Below are 18836 nucleotides of genomic sequence, written 5' to 3' on the forward strand. Positions count from 1 at the left end.
CATACCACAGGTCAGAAGTTGCTTAGTTTAATTGGGATTTTACAAGGAATTACCTGTTGCATCCTCCCCATTGGTGGTCCCAGAAATCTATCATCCAGATGCAATGTTATTTTACTAAAAAGCTGTACTACAGCCAGTTCTCCCCATTTGGGGCTTTGACAGAAGACCTAGAGACTCCAAGAGAAGGCATGTCTCTAGGTAACTATATGTCCTCCAGTGTGATTCTATGGTCAGCATAGCATTGCACTGGAGGGCCCAGAGATTATCAGAGAGGTGTTCTCTTAGGTAAAAAAAACAGTGTTTCTTAATTTGCAGTTTTCCCACCTACACTGGGGTCCTGTGCCCCTAAATGAATGCAAAGGCCCCACTGTAGTACAGTACTTTGAATCAAAAAGTTCAAAGAGGATCTCTTGCAATAGAGGCATCCATCTGTTAAATGCCCTCTCCAGAGAGGCCCACCTGACACCTATGCTGTGGTGTTTTCAGTTCAAGTATATGCATTGTTAAAAATTCTTTTTTGATCCTAATAAATGTCTCCCATAAACCAAAATGGTTGGTTAATTTCATAACCATATTCATCATCGATAGGGGGAAAAAGTAATGTTTGGCACAGAGGTAAATATCAGATCACAGGACAGAAGGAAGTCACTCACCTGAACAGGCAAAAGCATCCTTGTTAAAAGGCTTCATACAATGATAGCAACTGACAGGCCCCACCGTTGGGGTTGCACTGAAGAGGTGACCATTTATTGTCTTCTTGTCCTTGTCCTTTTCTTTGGCGTCTTTGTCCTTCTCTTTCATTTTCTCCTTGTCTTTCTCCTTTTCCTGCAACAGAGCAGCAAGGCAATTGAGGACCCAAAAGAAGAACAGTATTTCACCTTCCATTGTGGAAGACATATCTTCCCCCGGGAAAGAGTTTACTCGGTGAAGGCAACACCTAGAGACAAGCTGCATATGCAAAACAACCAGTGTGTAACACCAACTCTGTCATCTCACCTCCTGTGCCCTCCGACACCAAGGGCACAAGTTTAAGTGTGAGTCACTGACCCCTGACACTGACTGATGTACATCCATGTCTGAATCAACTTCCCTGACCAAATCCATCAGTATTTACCATTTAATTCAGCAATACAGTACTATGAATTGTGTAAAAGAAATGGTTCGATTCCACCATTTTTAATCAACCTTTATAGCAGCCTTTCCCAATGTGATGTTCTCCATCCTTGAGCAAGATGATAAGGCTGGACCACAAATTATATAGTTGAATTTCCCACATTTGGAAAAATTACGGGTATCAGCACATCCGGAGTGCAATGGATGAGCCTCACTCTCAGAAAACCACCTTTGTGAGCATGATATCTCCCCTGCCAAGTAAGTACTCCTATCTACTTGAGAAAACATGTGGCAAAAACCTGTCATACTGGTCTATGTGCCCTTTAAAGCCTACAGCATCCTCAGAATACCTAGACAGAGATTACAGCACTTTCAAATACACAACTCCTTTCAAATTGAGAAGCATACAAAGCCATCTCCTAACCAGCTCTATCATCTAGCTCAGGGATGGGGAACATTTGGTCCATTTCATCAACCCTAGCCAGACAGTAAGGGATACCTGAAGCTACAGTGGAATGGTATCTGGAGGGCCATCCATTTCCCAGCCCATCCAGCTGACTGATATGATGCCTGGCCACCCAAGCTGAACAAAATAAATATGCCCCCCATTTCTTTGTTTCATTCCCCTATCCACTGAGGATTATGCTGAAATCTACTTGAATACAAGGCTTAGACTCGAAAAAAGGAGAAGTAAATATAGGAGGAAGGAATATCATCAATCTAAGATACGCGGAAGATAGCAGTCCTTAGTATCTGTGAGGGGTTCTGTTCCGGACCTCCTCCCCCCATGATTCCCAAAACTGCAGAACTTCAAGGTTTGTAATGGTGGTGCGAATGCACATGGCCATGTGCACACACCACCAATAGTCCCAACAAGGCACTAGCAAGCTCACGGTTGAGGCGGGTGGGTTGTTCTAGCAGAAACATCACATACTTGGAACAATTATTAAGGAAAGCTAAAGAAGAAAGTGAAAAGGAGGCTTAATGCTGAACAAGAAACGAACAAAAAGAATGACCACGGAAGAACCGTGAAAAAAGTGCAGAAGAAGAAAATCAGTTCATTCAAGATATGGTGCTGGAGAAGAATGCTGATACCATGGTCATGCAAAAAAGACAAACAAATGGGTCCTAGAACAGGTCAATATTGAATTCTTCCTGGAAGCCAAGATGATCAAATTGAGGTTATCATACTTAGTGGCCATATCATGAGAAGGCGTGACTCATTTAAAAACATAATAATGCAAAGAAAGGAAAGGTGGAGAGAAGCAGAAAGAAAGGAAAACATGAGGCTAGATGGATAGATAGGACCTAAGCATAGCAGTGGAGGACAAGGAGTCTTGGACATGTCTCATCGCCATGACTCGAAGTTAGTTAACAACAACAAACAACCCACATATGTATGTATGAAGAGTCTTCCAAGATTTGGAAAGCAGGTCAGCCGACCTTTTAATGTTTATTTTCTTAAAGTAATTATCCATCTTCCCTTTGTTCCTATTCTTCATTTTTAATTTCGGGGGGGAAAACTTGATATCATTTGGAACTGAGGTCTGAAATGGGTCTGTGACCAGGAAACAGCTTTCTCTTCACTTGTGTTGACACTACCTCTAGTAAAGGGAGTACGCAAAAGGATCTTGTAACACTTTTGAGACTAAAGGAAAGAAAGATGCTGGTAGCGTGAACTTTCGTAAACTCGAGTCTACTTCCTCTGGTAAAGGGAGACCTTGCTACAGTGGGTCTTACTGGATATTTATGACGCATGCTTTGCTGATAACTGGTAACTTCTCCTTGATATTTCTGATTTTCCTTTCCATAGAGAAGCTTTGTGGAGCTGGAGATGCTGCAACCCTGTGTATGTTATTAATTCTACGGATGAGCAAGAGCAGCAGTGACACAGTTAACTCTGGAGGCAGGAGAAGTAGGAGGGAAGATAAAGGCAGACAAACCAAGGCAGTTTCTGCAATCATGATGAGGAAATGCTCCGAGACCCTTGGATGACACATGCAAATCGTGGTAACATGAGATGCAAAGCTTCATCTCTCTTCTCTCTCTCTTTCTCTCTCTCTGCTGTGCCCCAAGTGTCTCCAGAAGCACAGCACATACCTACAATTCTGATCGTAACCCCTCAGGGCTGTCTTATCAGCCGCTTTTCTGGCACGACATTCCAAAAAAAGACATTCCAACCTTCTAAAGAGCAAGCAACAAAACTGTTTCAACCAGACTTTTCTAAAGCTGCAGTGTTTCCCAGCACATCTACGTGAGGCTGGAACTCCATTGAGCTTGCATGCAATTAAACACGGACAAGACCAGGCTGCTGGACTGCTCACTCATCCATGAGTTCTACATTATTTTTCTGAGCTGTGAAAGTTTGCTACCCTGATCCCCCCCCCCCACAAAAAGCAATTAATTTAGAAAAGCAAGGATGCTCTGTGACTTTAATCCTTGCCCATGGCTGCTGAGAATGTGCTTCTTAGTGGAACAGGTCTCCATTTGAGGCCTGATCTTAGCTGAAACCACTAAAGCAAACAGTCCGTTCAGTGGTGCAAAGAAAGGAGTTTAATGTGGTAGAGAGTCCTACCCGAAAGAGAAATGCCTCCCTCTAGAAAACCACACAGATAAACCGCTTGTAGGCAGAACACAAATGGCTGCAATGGGCATTTCTGCCTTCAGATAATCAGAAAGCTCTGCAAATTGGAGAACCAGAATCTTTCTTTTTTTTAATGAAGCACTTGAAATCCCAGGAATGAAATGAGAGCTCCTAATATACAATACTGAGCTTTAGTAAGAGTAGTGGTTTGAGCATTGGACAGCATGGTGTAGTGGGGTTTGAGCATTGCATTCAACCTGAAGATGGTAACAGATGCCTCCACAACACATGGCAGCTTAATTTTATCCTTAACTATGCCTTAAGGAGACTTTAGCAGGATGACTCAACAAACCATCTTCCTCACAGCACTTTAAACATTCATCTGTCCCGTCAATCTAGCCTGTTTCACTAGTTTCTTGTTTATTGGTCCCTAGGGCCAGGGCTGACTATTGAGATTTTAATTTCTAAACAAACAAACTTCTTTAAAGTTTGTTTTAGACATAATTTCTTTTAAAAACAATCTAACTGTGATGAGTAGAGCGCAAGAAGCACCAGCAACTTGTGTTAGAAAACAGGAAATGGTGTTTGAACTGTCTCTGCAAGTGGAAAAAGCCTCAACAAAGAAATAGGCTCACGTATTACGTTGCTTTTCTAAAAACCACCACTTGCCATCCAAGTGAGAGATAAACGAAACCTTCTTTCAAGCCCAGGAAGGGATGATAGGGTAGTCCATGTCATCCCAGAAATAAAGACGTGGCTCAAGGGTAGTCCATGGCAGATGGAGCTCAAGGACAGGCTTGACTATGTGGTCAAGCACAGTCTTCCATTCAACACAGTCAAGTCCCAACAACGCACCAAACAGCAGCCCAGAATACTTTCCCCGACCACCATCTTTCTCCCTCGATCACGCTATGATCCGAGCTGAGTGAGACAGACTCTTACCTCCGTGTGGAACCGTCCGATCAGCCTCACGGTTATCTGGGGTACGTCAGAAAACCGATTCCATTTTAGGGACATACTTCCCAGATTCAAGGAGGGAAGATACGAGTATCAAACACCTATCTATCCATACTATCAGGAGTACAGGAGGAAAGCCTTATCTTGTGGCTGGCTGGGGCTGCTGTCATAAATGGGTGTTTGGTGGAAAGGAAGTCAGAAACAAGTTGAGCAAGAGAAAGACAGAGGGGAGGAAGGGCTGCTTCTTGAGAGCTTCCTTGAAGAGCATTTTAACCCTTCTGGCGCTGGAGTTGTCATGGCTGATCCTCTCTGGGATTTTAAAGAAAGCTACTATGTTTGTGTGTGGAATGCATGCTGCAGAGGTGACACATAAACCAACAGCAAAACTTTTATCTCATATCCTTGTGAATGATAAGTTCTGATTACTAATCTTAAACCAGCAGAGACTGGATCAACTTACATTGGTCACTATGACTTATCCCCGCAGTTTCTAAATACAGTTGGCCTGCCATATCCATGGCTTGAAAATATTCCCCCCAAAAGTGTAAGTTCCAAACAACAAACCTTGATTTTGCAATTTTATATAAAGGACACCATTTTATATTGTATTTAACAGGACTTGAGCATCCACAGATTTTGGTCCTGGAACCAAAACCCAGCAGATAACAAGGGCCTGCTGTATACATTTTGAAGAGAGGAACAGTTGTTTCTCTAGTTATAGGATGATATAACTATCAGCAGTATTTAAAAGATGGCAAGTGAAAAGCAGTGTCCTGTTTGACTTCCTCTTTTAAGTTCTCTTTCACCCCTCTTCAAGAAAAATAAAAGCACACATTTAAAACTCAAGAAAACACTATTTGCAACCATGCGAGTTAAAAAAAGTCTCCTGTACAAATTTGTTAAATTCAAAACTGAGCTCTAAACATTAAGAACAGAGGACTCAGTGCAACAAGGAGCTCAAAACTGCTCTCATAAATGAAACCTCTACATAAACATCCTTTCTCCATCCCTGGACTATCATAGAGCATTTCATGATGTCAGGTCATGATGTAAGTTGTGCTAGACTTTATTATTTATTTGTGAAATCTCTGTTTTGCTCTATGCATAAAGTTCTCTGAGAGGGCTGCAATTAATATAAAAATAAAGGAGAGCATAACATTGTAAGAGCAATAGCAACATAAATTTTAAAAGAGGAAGGAAACTCACAGCAACTTTCCAGAAGCATGGACTTTAAAAAAATGCAGCCTGGCATTGCATTGACCACCATGGCTCCATGCTACAGAATCCTTGGATTTGTGGCTTGTTGTAGCACCAGAGCTCTCCAAAAGAGAAGGAGAAATATCTCACAAAACTACAAATCCCCAAATTTCATAGCATTGAGGCATGGCCATTAAAGTGGTGTCAAACTGAGTTATTTCTGCAGTGCAGATTCAGCCAGATTCTCTGAAAGAGATCTTAAGGCATGGGTGGGTGCATATGGGAGAATGTAGGTTTTCAAGTAATCTACTTCCAAGCTGCTGAGGGCTTTAAAGGGTAAAAAAGGGACTTACATTGGGCTCAAAAATTATCTGACAGCCAATGGAGTAGCAAAGTACAGGTGTAATACTGCCAATCCAACCAGTCCTGGTTTGTAATCTAACTGCTCTGTTTCAGATTGGATGTAATTTCCTAGCCATTTTTAAATGCAGCTCAATGTACAATGTGCTGCAATACCCAAAACATATGAAATGAGAGTTCGGCTATCTCATAAGGTTCCAGCTGTTAGTGGGTGACAGCGAACATTTCTACACTCCTTGTAGGTTTGCTTACTGGATAACAAACCACACTGACAGCTAAGACTATATTATTATGAGAATGACACTTTGACTTAAAATGAAATGTCATTTTGTTGTGCTCCGAAGATTACTTCTCTCTCTCTCTCTCTCTCTCTCTCTCTCTCTCTCTCTCTCGGAAAGGCTTGTACCAGAAATTAAAAGGTTTACCAATTGTTTTCTCCAAAGAAAAAAACCTACACAAAGCAAGGGAAATGGAGGCCTCCAGGTCAATTAACTAATGCATGTTTTGTAATGGAGAGAGGTGCTTTCCTTTTGCTTTTTGAATGATCATACTGTCTATAAATGGAGGAATTTCTGAACTCTCACAGAATCTGTGCACACAGAGAACACTTACCCACAAGTGGAAGCAAACTTTCCTTGCACAACTGTCTAGAGGTGTTGTAATCTTTAGAAAAACTAGCCTCAGCCCACAGAAGCAGAACTCTTCAATGAAGAAAATTAAAACTAAAAATGCTGCTAATCCACAGCTATGTCTAGATCATTTTATATTAAATTCTGGTTCTACTGTAGAAAGAAAGCCTGCTGTTTGGTCTTAAAAATCAGAAACACGGTAGACCACTGAATGGTATTTTAAATAATAATAATAATAATAATAATAATAATAATAATAATAGGAAGCAAGAGACTATACAGTAAGGTATAGGATGCTAAACCCCTTTGCATTATAGATAGATGGCAGATATTAAATGCAATTTATCCCAAGAGATTTTTGGTTAATTTGCACAATTTAAGACTGATAAATGTAATATTTGACATGTTATAGCTAAGACTTAATAGTGAATGAAAAGTAAAAAAGGTTTGATTTTTTTAATGAACTATTTCTCTCTTTTTTAGAGACTTTCAGCTTCAAATTGCATCAGCCGTCTAGAAAAAGGAAAAATCCAGCAACAACCGCCGCAGTTCTGTCTGTCGACTAGTTGCTAATTCTGTCTTGTAGCCTTGTCAAAAGAGAAGTACTGCATGGAAAAAACAGAGTTCAGTTTTCTTAACTTCTGACATGTTCTTACCAAACATATTTTCCACCAGCCCCTCTCAAATGTGCAAGGAGCTTGCTGCCGGCTGATCTCAATTGATTCACAGACCATGAATAGGAGAAATATGCAGCTTCTGAAGTAGTAGGAATGTAAGAACATGGGACAACATTTCCAAAGTGGTTTCCATTTGGTTTCCCGATTTGGGCATCTAACTCTTTGTTCTAAAGGATGTATCGAGAGTGAAACAACACTATCTCTGTTCGAAGAGTTACATTCCAGGAAGAACTTTTCAATCTGGTATGTGTCTTGAGAGAGCCAGCACTGTGTAATGGTTTAAGCGCTTTGCTATGACCCTTTGGAGGAAACGCAGGTTAAAAATGTCACTAATAAATCATACATTATTTTATTTATCTTGAATTGATTAAAAATAACGAACAGAGCAGCAGTTTGGAGGGGGGGGGGAATGTCTCTGACTGCTGAATCTTCTCTGTACCTGGAACCTAAGGCTCTATTTGGGTGTCTTGTAACCTTGTCTCCAAAGAGTGAGGAACTCCTCATCAAGAAGCACAGCTTTTACAAGGGATCAACTTTCCCCATCATTCCCCACGCCGAAAGCCCTGCACTCCAAGTACAAGTGAGCCACCAACATCTGGAGCTACTTACTTTGCTCTTCTTGCTGCTAGACATTTTATTCTTGAGGTAGCTGAACGTGCGGCTGACTTTCGTTCCACTTTTGCCTTCCAAGTCTTTTCTGGAGGGGCTGGGAGGCAGGAAATTGCCACTCTCCTCAGAGATGCTGGAAGCCAGAGACACATTTCAGAAAGCACACAGGACCTCTTTCTCTTGCCCTCTCAACAGTAGGCCCTGATTATTTCATTCTCATATTCTCCACATTAATAAGATTCTAGCCCTCGTGGGCATTTAGCTCGCTTGCCTTTATTAAAAATCCAGCTCTACTGTATATACTCATGTATAAGTCTAGAAATCTCAGTCTAAAAATTGACCCCAAAAAAGAGAGTCGATTTATCCAGGGTTCAATATAAGTGCTGTACCTTAATTCTTATTTTAGTATAAACATGAACAATTGTGTCTGCTGGAATTTTCTAAGTTCTTTGGCACCGTTTTCCTTTGCTTTATCCTTTAGATCCTTTGTTACATGCCCCATATATTACCTCGACTTATCCATGGGTCATATCCAAATCCATAATTTTGGCCCTAAAACCTGCCCTCAACCTATACCTGAGATTGACTTATAGTCGAGGATATATGGTAGTTAACAACGCTCTTGTCAACAGAAATCAAGCAGGTGAAACTTTTCCCCCTAGTGCTCCAAGGCCTGATGAAGGATTTTAAATGATAGGCTGCCAACTCTAATGCTAGCTGGCTTTTATACTACAAATATATCTTTTTGTTGTTGTTGTTGTTGTGTGCCTTAAAGTCATTTCTGACTTATGGTTACCCTAAGGCAAACATATCGTAAGCATTTTCTTGGCAAGATTTGTTCAGAAGGGGGCTGCCTTTCCCTTTGCTTCTGAGGCTGAGAGACTGTGACCTGCCCAAGATCATCCAGTGGGTTTCCATGGCCGAGCGAGGATTCAAACCCTGGTCTCCAGAGCTGTTGTCCATGCTTAAACCACTATACCAAACTGGCTCCCACAAATATGGCTATCAATGTCTTTTCCCCAGCAATGGCTGCTGTGCCTACAACAGACAACTGGAAAATTAAACAGGTGGTGCTCTGAGCTTTGTGTATCCATGCCGGAAGAACTTTCCTGATTATTATTCTTTCTATCATGCATCTGCTGTGAGATGAAGAATTCGTGCCAAAAAAGCAGCTGTCCTGCTAATGGCAAGGACTACTGAACTGCACACAAATGCCTAATAGCCACACTAGAGAGGCAGTGTAGTGGTTTGAGTGTTGGACATGGACTCTGAGAGATCACACTTCAAATTCCACTCAGTCATGGAAACCCACTGGGTTACTTAGTTTTTGTGGTTTTTTTCAGGCTATGTGGCCATGTTCTAGACGGGTTTCTTCCTGACGTTTCGCCGGCAGCTATGGCTGGCAGCTATGGATGCCAGCGATGAACGCCTTTGACTTCCCACTGGGTTATCTTGGACAAGTCGCTTTTTTTTCTTGGCCTAAAAGAAAGGCAATAGCAAACCTTCCCTGAATACATTTTGCCAAGACACCCTACTGTAGGGTAGACATAAGTCACGGTCAACATGAAAGCAAACAAAATAACATAAGGTTATACTGCCCTCTGCTGTGCCAAACTACGGCTTACAGTTCCCTGGAAGATGAGCAAAAAAAGACAGAGAAGATTTAGGCCCCATACAGACTGCCAAAACAAAGCTGCTTTGGGACACTTTGGAGGTATGCTGTTTAAATGTTGTATGCGTCCTAAGAGTCTGGAAGCTGTGCCAAAGCCATGCTCCAGTCCTTAGGACTAGATCGTGGCTTTGGTGTGGCTTCTGGATTCTTAGGATGCATGCAACATTTAAACAGCATACCTCCAAAGTGACCCAAAGCAGCTTTGTTTTGGCAATCTGTATGGGGCCTTAGTTCTTTCCTGGAAGGACCCTCTTAACTGAAGAAAACACATTTACTAGTCCTATAGGTTTTAGGTATAGTTATTAACTGACTAAAAAGAAGCTAATCAACTGAGGATGCATCTATACTGTATAAATAATGCAGTTTGACACCACTTTAACTGATATGGGACCATCCTACATAATCCTGAAATTTATAGTTTTGTGAGGCACCCGCACTCTCTGGCAGAAAAGGCTAAAGACCTTAAAAACTACAAATTCCAGGATTCCATAGGATCCTTTACTCATGTGCCGATTTTCTTCTTTGATTCAGTTTATATCTTAGCATTTCTCCTAAGAATGGGACTCTGGGCAACTTACAAAAAAAGTAAATAAAACAATTACACACTAAAATGAATAAAAGTACAAAACATTGAATACACACACACACACACACACACACATATATACCGCAACAATAAGATCAAACACCCAACCAGTTAAAAGCTTCTAGGATGTTGCTTTTTAAAAAACCGAATCAGTTCATCAACAAAAAGTCATAGCTTTACTTAAAGACCCATCATTTCTTGATGAACTCAAGAATGTACAAAAAGAACAAGAAACAGCTGTGTTTGGGAGATTTTGTGTAATTGAATCATAAATAGCTCACCTCTGAGTCAATGAACTGCCTGTGCTGCTGAAAGATCGGTTACCTGGGAAAAGACAAGGCGGACATATTACAATGCATAACATTTAAAGTAGTCCATACATCAAGTATGCTCCCCAAGACGGGGAAAGGAAATGTAAAACCCTTCAGATGCCCAATCTTCTGGAATCCTCTCAGCCCCAGACAACCTGATCAATGATCAAGGATGGTAAGAGCTGCGATCCACCATTTGGAAGGTCACTGGTTCCTCAACTCCACATTCAAGGTTTGTGAATGAAAACAACACTGAACAGGCATGACTACTCTTTGGCATGACTGTTTGGCCTCAGTATTAAGGGGGGGGGGGGGCATCTATAGGAAAAACCAGGCATTTATAGTATTGGGTATCATTTTGAAGGCACCTGCTGTACTGGACAAAGTAATGTTTCAACTTCTCAAAATTGACCGGTGAAGTGTCATTATGTCTGGATCTAACTATCTCAGCATCTGATAAACTACTTTGGTTCTTCTGCTAAAACAAACATTGTATTTCCCAAAAAAAACAAACCCTCCCCCCATAGCCATTGTAAGGTTAAAAGCTTCAAGTGAGCATGTCCGCATAACAGAGCAAATAACTCTTTCAAAGATCACATTATTCTTCAGTACACAAGACATATCAAACCCAAGAGGGCATGATTAAAATATGCACATCTGTGAATCTTACTGTGCAGATTCCTACTTGCAAAAATGAGAAGTGGCAAAAAATTAAATGGTGGCATTTAGTGCTGTGCAGTTTGGAAGCATACAAACCCACTTTGTCAGCCTAGAAACTACAACTAATGTAAGACAAGTACGACCACCATAGAAAATGTGGCTAAAATGCATCCTTATGAGCAGCAATGTTTGTAAGCAGCAATGGTACACAATATGTGAGTGACACTGTGTTACTGTATGACACATGAAGCTCAGAAGCAAACAGAAAGGAGCAAAGCATGCAACTGAATCTTTGGCTGCTACCACTTGCATTAAAGAAAGAAAGCCAAGCAAGAGACCAAGCCTTCCTGTCTGGCATCGCCCAACGCCAGTGTCATTCTTCCCAAAGAGAGTTACTTACTATCCAACTCCTCCTCCTCATCACTGGAAGAAGAGCCAATAGAAAAGACAGTTTTAGACTTAGGAATGAGTGGAGAGATGCTGAAGGAGAAGGAAATTCGTCTGGATGGCCGAGTTCGTCCCGGGGCTAAGAAGTAGGTTAACAGCAGACATTAGAACATGCATTTCAAAAACAACTAGAACAACAAATACTAGTTGAAAGAAAGGGAAAGTGGCAATAGGAGTAGTCAAGAGCAAGCCAAGAGAGAAGCAAAATGAGTATCTGCAAAACAGTGAAATTCAGAAACAATTGCAGGAAGCCAAAATAGCACAAAAAATGCTTTTTTAAAAAAATAGAAAATTGAGATAGATTAGGTATTATTCCACTGATAAAATGCAAAAAAGAATTGTCATTGCAGCAGGAAAGAGGAGAGGAAGAAGCATCCATAACTTAAAGAAAACTCACTGTCAGCTGCCATTTACTCTAGCAATGAACTGTCAGGCTTTCTCTTTTTTGGCCAGGGATACTTCCAATTTCACGTATGAAAAAATACTGCACCAGCCACTTGGAAATTCAGCTGCATGGCAACAGCTTCATTTGTTTTTTAATGAAATAGCTCCCACCATATACTGATCAATATTTTGCTTTAATGACATAGCCCTTGCTCTTTTGTACTGAAACAATGAAAAGCCAATTAATCCATGTGTTTGGAGATCCATTTCCCATTAACCTCGGTGCTACAAGTGGCCATATCAGATCACTGATATGAGCCAAAGATGACAAAAATCACATGGATCTATGACCAAGAAAGTGGATTTTTTTCTTTGCTTGCCTTCACATGGGCAAGGGCCATGCCTTTTGCATAGTGAAAACATTGATGCTGTATTCTGGCCTTCCATCACAGAGGTCAGAGGGGCATTTTAACTTCACAACAACCCCTTTAGTTCAGGATGGTAATTTGTTCAGGACCTAGTTTTTTCACACAGTAAAGCCCAATGCTCTAACTATTGCACGACATGCAAATGGTAAATGAAGAGGGTGCCCTTTTGTTATGGATAGAGTAGACAGCAAAAGAGGGAATTGCTGAGAGTCATTCTTAACTACGAATAAGTCTAACAGCTTATGGTTGAAGCCAACAGCTTTTCTACTACATTTCTACTTCCTGAAAAACAAAGAAGGTGGAGGTGGAATTTGTTGGTGATAGTGCTTTCAAGTTCTTTCCAACTTATGGTGACCCTAAGGCAAACCTACCATGTGAGTTTTCTTGGCAAGATTTGTTCAGGGGTGGAATACTGAAGGGGAAACCAAACTGACCCTCAAGTATAAAAACAATGCAATGTTCACAAGCTACAGAGTTTACAAAGTATTTTCTCTATCACAACCATGATACAGAAAATATCAGTGTATCCAAACATCTGTACAACCAAAATCAGTATATCCAAATATCTAAATACTTTAGGCAGACTGTTTATCTGAATTAAAATGGAAGACAATGATTCAAAACATCTAATGCAGAAATATAGGTCAGAAATAGCGATGTCCGCTTTACTGGAAGGAGGCCAGTCCAGAGCAATGAAGCCAGAAGAGACATGCTAGGCAACCTCCTGATTTGGGTTCACAGGCTGTTTTTTAATTTGTGTTTTTAAAGGAGAAAAGCCACAGCAGTGACATAACACATGGTTTACTTCCTCACATTCTTAAATGGATCAAGAGAGAACTGGTTCCATGTGTATTTTTATTTTGTTATTGTTGTGTGCCTTCAAGTCATTAAGGCGACCCTATCATGGGATTTATGCCCAGTGTCCTAACCCAGCATTCAAACCACTACACCACACTGACTCTCTACATTTTTATAAGAAACTGTATTTAAACCCTGAAGCCTCCACCTGCAATTCTAAAGGGGCTGCCCAGTTTCCATGGGGAGAACCCCAGCTCACACTCAGAATGCCCATTCTGCTTGCAAAATACACAGTGTTCAACCCTTGGCATATTCAGTTTAAAATATCAGGTGGAAGATGATGAGGAAAATGATTGCTCAAGACTCTGATGAGTCTAGAAAATAATGGATGAGATGGACAAACAGCCTAATAATGCAACATTGTAAGTTGATCCATCTTTCCCTCTCTCTGATGGCTCATGAATGTACCTCTCTGCACAGTTTGAGGGTCATTGCTTTGAGCAAATTAACAATGAAAAGAAATTTAAGGGCACTGTACAAGACAACCTGACAAGCAGCAGCGAGAAGCCACCAAATCTAGCATAAATATTGCCTAAGAGAAAAGCTCTCCACTATAGCAGCAGGTGCCAGATGCAACCTTACCTTGCAGAAATTTTTTTACAAGATTCATGTAATTCTTTTGGATTCCTCCTGCCCGTTACCCCACAAAGCAATAAAGGTAAAGATAAGGTAAAATCAGACTGTGAAAACAAGACTTTAAGGAATGCTGGCTCTGCAACACCTAATGATACTGCAAGGGACTTGTGTATTTCAGTGGCTTCTGCATAATGAGTAAAATCTAGCCCATGTATAGCAGGCCCACTAACTCGCCAAGGTATTCTGTTGGGAGACTTAAACATGTGGACTTATCTTTTCTACCATAATCAATAATCAATGCAGTGGACTTGAGCCTACATCCAGATGCATCTGGAGAAGTAGGCTCAAGTCTAGGAAAGCTAATGCTGCTCACTTCGATCTTTCAGTCAGTCTTGAAGGTGCTGCAAGATCCCTTTGCATACTTTTAGCAAATGTTGTGCATTCTCTGGAATTTGAAATCCCAGTCTAAGAAAACTCACACTGCCAACTGCAGTACAGACCCTCAAAGCTTTTATAAACATAATTCCCCCACCCACCAATCCAAGTTTTGGTGGTACTGGAAAAGGGTGATTATTGAAAGAGGAAGACAAAAGTCATAAGATGCCATACAGTTTGCCTTGGACTGAATGCAAGAGAACAGATTAGGGTTGCATTTGCACTGCAGACATAATGTACTTTAACTGCTATGGCAAAAACGCTATGGAATCCTGGGATCTGTAGTTTTGTGAACTATTTAACATTGTCTATTGGAGCCGCAACAAACTACAGGTCCCACGAATCCATTGAGCCATGTCAATTAAAGAAGTGCCAAGCTGCATTATTTCTGCGGTGCAGATGCCGCCTAACTTTTCTTGTCACTGAAAGAAAATCATGAGTTTTTCAGACTAAGTTGTTTTATAGGAAGAGAACCCCCCACCAGTTTTAATGGTTGGTTAGCAAAGAGGAGGGGGGAAATGCCAATTCCTTATTTGCGGTTTCATTTTTTTGGAAAAAAAATATAAAATGACGGGCTTCAGAAAAAGAAGCAAAATTGATGCAACGCAGCCCAGAAGATGGCAGTGGCTATTTTAATGGACGGGTAGGATGATGCTTTGGCTACCGTTGCTAAGGGACAGGGAGACTCCAGCATTCGTATTAGTCACAAAGCTTGAGCAATCAAGGCACATAAACCTCTTCTTCCTTGAAACGCCCTCAGAAAACAGCTGCAAGATCCAAAACGGAACTTCCCACTGAAGTGATGCTATGCTTAAAAAAGACACCATTTGGTGGGATTCAGCATTTGTGTTTAAAAAATAAAGGGTCAGTCACATTGTCTGGCTGATGTTTTCTTATTTTTTGTTATTATATTTACTATTGTATGTAGAGAGATGTTGTAGCACCTTTGAGACTAACTGAAAGAAAGAAGTTGGCAGCATGAGCTTTTGTAGCCTTCAGTCTACTACTTCAGATCTGAGGAAATGAGACTTAACTCTATGAAAGTTCATGCTGCCAACTTCTTTCTTTCAGTTAGTCTCAAAGGTGCAACAAGATCTCTACATACAGATTCTACAGACTAACATGGCTATATCTTTGAATTCTACCTCTACAGGAGATCTGGACAGCATACAAGGTTTCCTTCCCGGTAGGTAAAATTCAGAGAAAGCTGCTGCCCATGTTCATCCATTGAACTCCATGATTTTTGTACATCTAGCCTGGAAAGGGGGCTTTCATCAATATTTCATTGCTATAGGAGTAATATGTTGGAGTGGGGATACCTGGCTTCTCTTTCTCCCTTCTCTCTATTTCTGCCACCTGTTTTTACTCTGGACAGTCTCACTGCCCTAGTTTCTGTGTTTGTCTCTGACCAACAGGTGATCTCTTATGAGCAGTCGCTTGCAATCTTCATCTTGATTTCAATAGAGACATCACTACAATTGTGAAACATGGGGGGGGGGGAACTAAACAAAAATTATATACTTTTGCTTTTAAGGCTATGGCCCATGTGCAGTATTCCCAGACTATTCTGGAAATCGAGATTTCTAAACGTTGAATTAAGGACAGGACTACTCAGATACCAGTATCACACATAAAAATTAAGTAATGCTACATTCGTGATTTTGACTTTGGCGGATTTGATTATTTACAGATTTGATTAGCATGTTCTCTCCGGGAATCTCTCTGTCCTCCAGCACAATTTTGCCAGAAGTTGACCATAGAGTTGCACTGGAGGACCTAGAGGTTACTAGAGGAAACACTTCTCTAGGCATTTGTAGGTAATCCAGTATGATTCTATGATTAACCTCTGACAGACGTTTGGTTGGAGGACCTAGAGATTCCTAAAGAGGTGTTCTCTCAGGTAAAAAGGAAAAAAGTGGTATTTAATCAGTTTTTCCATTTTCATGGTGGCCATATGCCCCTAACCACAGCAGATGTGGAGGGCCCACTGTATTCTGTTCCACTGATTTATATAGTGCCAGCCTCATGCCCACACCTCTTGGCAGTCCAGATGAACCAAGGGTGGGTATGAAGCACAAGAGCAACAATACAGTGCTCCCAAATGTCAAAGCACACCAGATGCTCTATGGACCTGTGCAAACAAGCACACACTGACATCACTTCAGGACCAACAAAATACCCTCGGGGCACACAGTCATCCGACAGAGCACACCTCATCACATTTCTTCTGGAAAATAGCACAGATGTACAGATTACTTTGTTCTTCGTGTCTCTCAAAACTCCAGGTGGATGTTACAATAATCAAACAGACATTCTCAAAGGAAAGAACACAAGTTATGAGATGGATGGGACATATGAAGGGGTTTGGCTGAAAAAGATAAGTTTTAGCAGCCAGCTGAAGAACTGCTTTGGTAGCAGCTGGGGCTAACAATAAAAGGCACACAAATTTTTATATGTGCATGTATGAAACACAGCAGCTCATGTTCATTTCCCTCCACAATCCCTAGCCCCCAATTTTATTTTTCTTATGATATATTGCAATAATTCACACTCTACCATTCAGGAAAATATATTTCCAAGTCAAGCAAGATAAAAATGCATTAATTTAAAAAAAACGTATAAAGAGTAACCTGAATTCATTTATTAGTTCCAACTAGAGTGGACTTACTGAATCAATGGATGCTATTAAACTCACTGAGAAAAGAGACATCAGTCACTCTCTTTCAGCCTGACCAGGTTGTTGTGAGAATAAGATAGGGAGATAGGAGAGCCATGTTAAGCTGCCTTGAGAGCGCTAGTGATTCTTGTTAAGTGCCTTTGAGTAACTTCTAACTTATGGTAACCTTAAGACAAAACATTCACAGAGTTTTCTAGGACTGAGTGTGTAACTTCCTCATGGTCATTCAGTGGGTTTCCATGGCCAACTGGGGAATCGAACCCTGGTCTCCAGAGTCAACCCTACATCAAATTTCATAATACTTTATAATGATCTTTTCCTACAGGGCAGTTGGCAATGGAAGCTGTGGGATGAGGGAAAAGACAACTGGAACATGAAAAAGTGGAATCTACTCCAACAGACCCTTTTTTTCCTGTAGACCTTCTCCAGTTTTGGCTGAAAGCAGAATGAATGCATAACCCATACATTACATGCTAAAATGTTCACATTTGAAAAGCACGCATGCAAAAGCATGCATAGAAAAACCGTGCACAGCTGTGCACAAACATGTCAGTGGGGATATGAATCTAGGCTATTTGTACAACTTGAAATGCGCACAAAATGGTGTGTGTTTACAAAAGATATCTCTCTACACACACACACACCAGATGTACGCCTTTTTAAAAGACAAAATGAACAGAAGGGGGAAAGACAAAGAGGTTGGGAAAGGGTCAAGTCTATGGCTGAAGACTCAACTGATGTCCATAGCTCTGAGTCACTCCTAGATGTTTTCTGATTCACTCCTAGATGTTCTCTGTCAAAAGGGCAGCAGTACTGGAGAAGACCATATTCTGGGTAACAAGGATGAAAGGCTGATTGGGACTAAAGCAGCTTCTTACTCTCCCCACATTATTTATAACAAAATATAAATAGCAGCTAGAGTGTTGTGAGAAAGAGGGAGGTGCTGTTAGTACACTCAAGATACATTCATCTTCAGTAGCCGAATCCAATGCAAAAGGCAAGAACTATGTGTACTCACTTTCTGGTCCAGCTTGAGCGATGGTCATAAGCGACATAGATTTAGTCAATGGAGGTGCAACCGCAGTTGTGGAAAAGTTGAAGGCACGTGGCTGTGTTCGTTGGTGTATCTGGGAGTACAAGACAACTCAACTGAGTTACACCTGCTTGTTATCCAAAAGGGAGAATGAACAACTGGTGACCCATGGGTTCATTACAGCCCTAAGGAGATTCCCATCTGATTCCCAAAACCTCCCCACTCATCTCTCATTGTTCATTTTAGTCACTTTCACCTTTGCAAATGTAGACTTAGGCAAAGTGTTCTTGAACCTTGTCCTCTCAGCACGAAGAACAACAGATCCATTAGCAGAGATCCTACCCCTTATGCACCTGAACTGACCCCTTTCCATTTGCCAATGAGCTTTTGCTGGTGAGGAAGCAGATGAGATGTATGATGTGTTAATAGTTCCAGCGAAGTGGGGAGGAAGGAGTAAAAGATCTGGTCTACAGAATCAGGGGGTGGAACCAATGCTCCCCACCCTTTAAAAATTGCACTGTGAACTCTTGAAATCTACAAAGAAGCACTAAGAAACCCTTCACAGCAGAAACAGAACCGCATTTGTTATATGATACAAATTACAAGCCTCATCATATTCAAGGGCACCACTGCCCAACTCATC

General features: G+C 41.0%; 1 protein-coding gene and 1 pseudogene across 2 annotated transcripts in view; both read right to left on the reverse strand.

Moving 5' to 3' along the window:
• Positions 1 to 18836, reverse strand: part of LOC149307423 (A-kinase anchor protein 13-like) — a 183596-nt gene that overhangs the window by 20510 nt on the left and 144250 nt on the right. For both annotated transcript variants that reach the window (XM_089539140.1, XM_089539139.1), the window contains 6 exons: positions 18179 to 18287; positions 14055 to 14102; positions 11756 to 11881; positions 10666 to 10708; positions 8127 to 8259; positions 654 to 825 (listed from right to left, as the gene is read on the reverse strand). In XM_089539140.1, the coding sequence (XP_089395266.1) occupies positions 654 to 825; positions 8127 to 8259; positions 10666 to 10708; positions 11756 to 11881; positions 14055 to 14102; positions 18179 to 18287 (631 nt within the window). The remainder of the gene's footprint in view (positions 1 to 653; positions 826 to 8126; positions 8260 to 10665; positions 10709 to 11755; positions 11882 to 14054; positions 14103 to 18178; positions 18288 to 18836) is intronic.
• LOC149307424 (U1 spliceosomal RNA) lies at positions 1244 to 1379 on the reverse strand (annotated as a pseudogene).

The sequence above is a fragment of the Sceloporus occidentalis genome, unplaced genomic scaffold (assembly GCF_023333645.1).
Source record: "Sceloporus occidentalis isolate IW3139 unplaced genomic scaffold, rSceOcc1.0.p SCAF_9, whole genome shotgun sequence".
NCBI classification, from domain to species: Eukaryota; Metazoa; Chordata; class Lepidosauria; order Squamata; family Phrynosomatidae; genus Sceloporus; species Sceloporus occidentalis.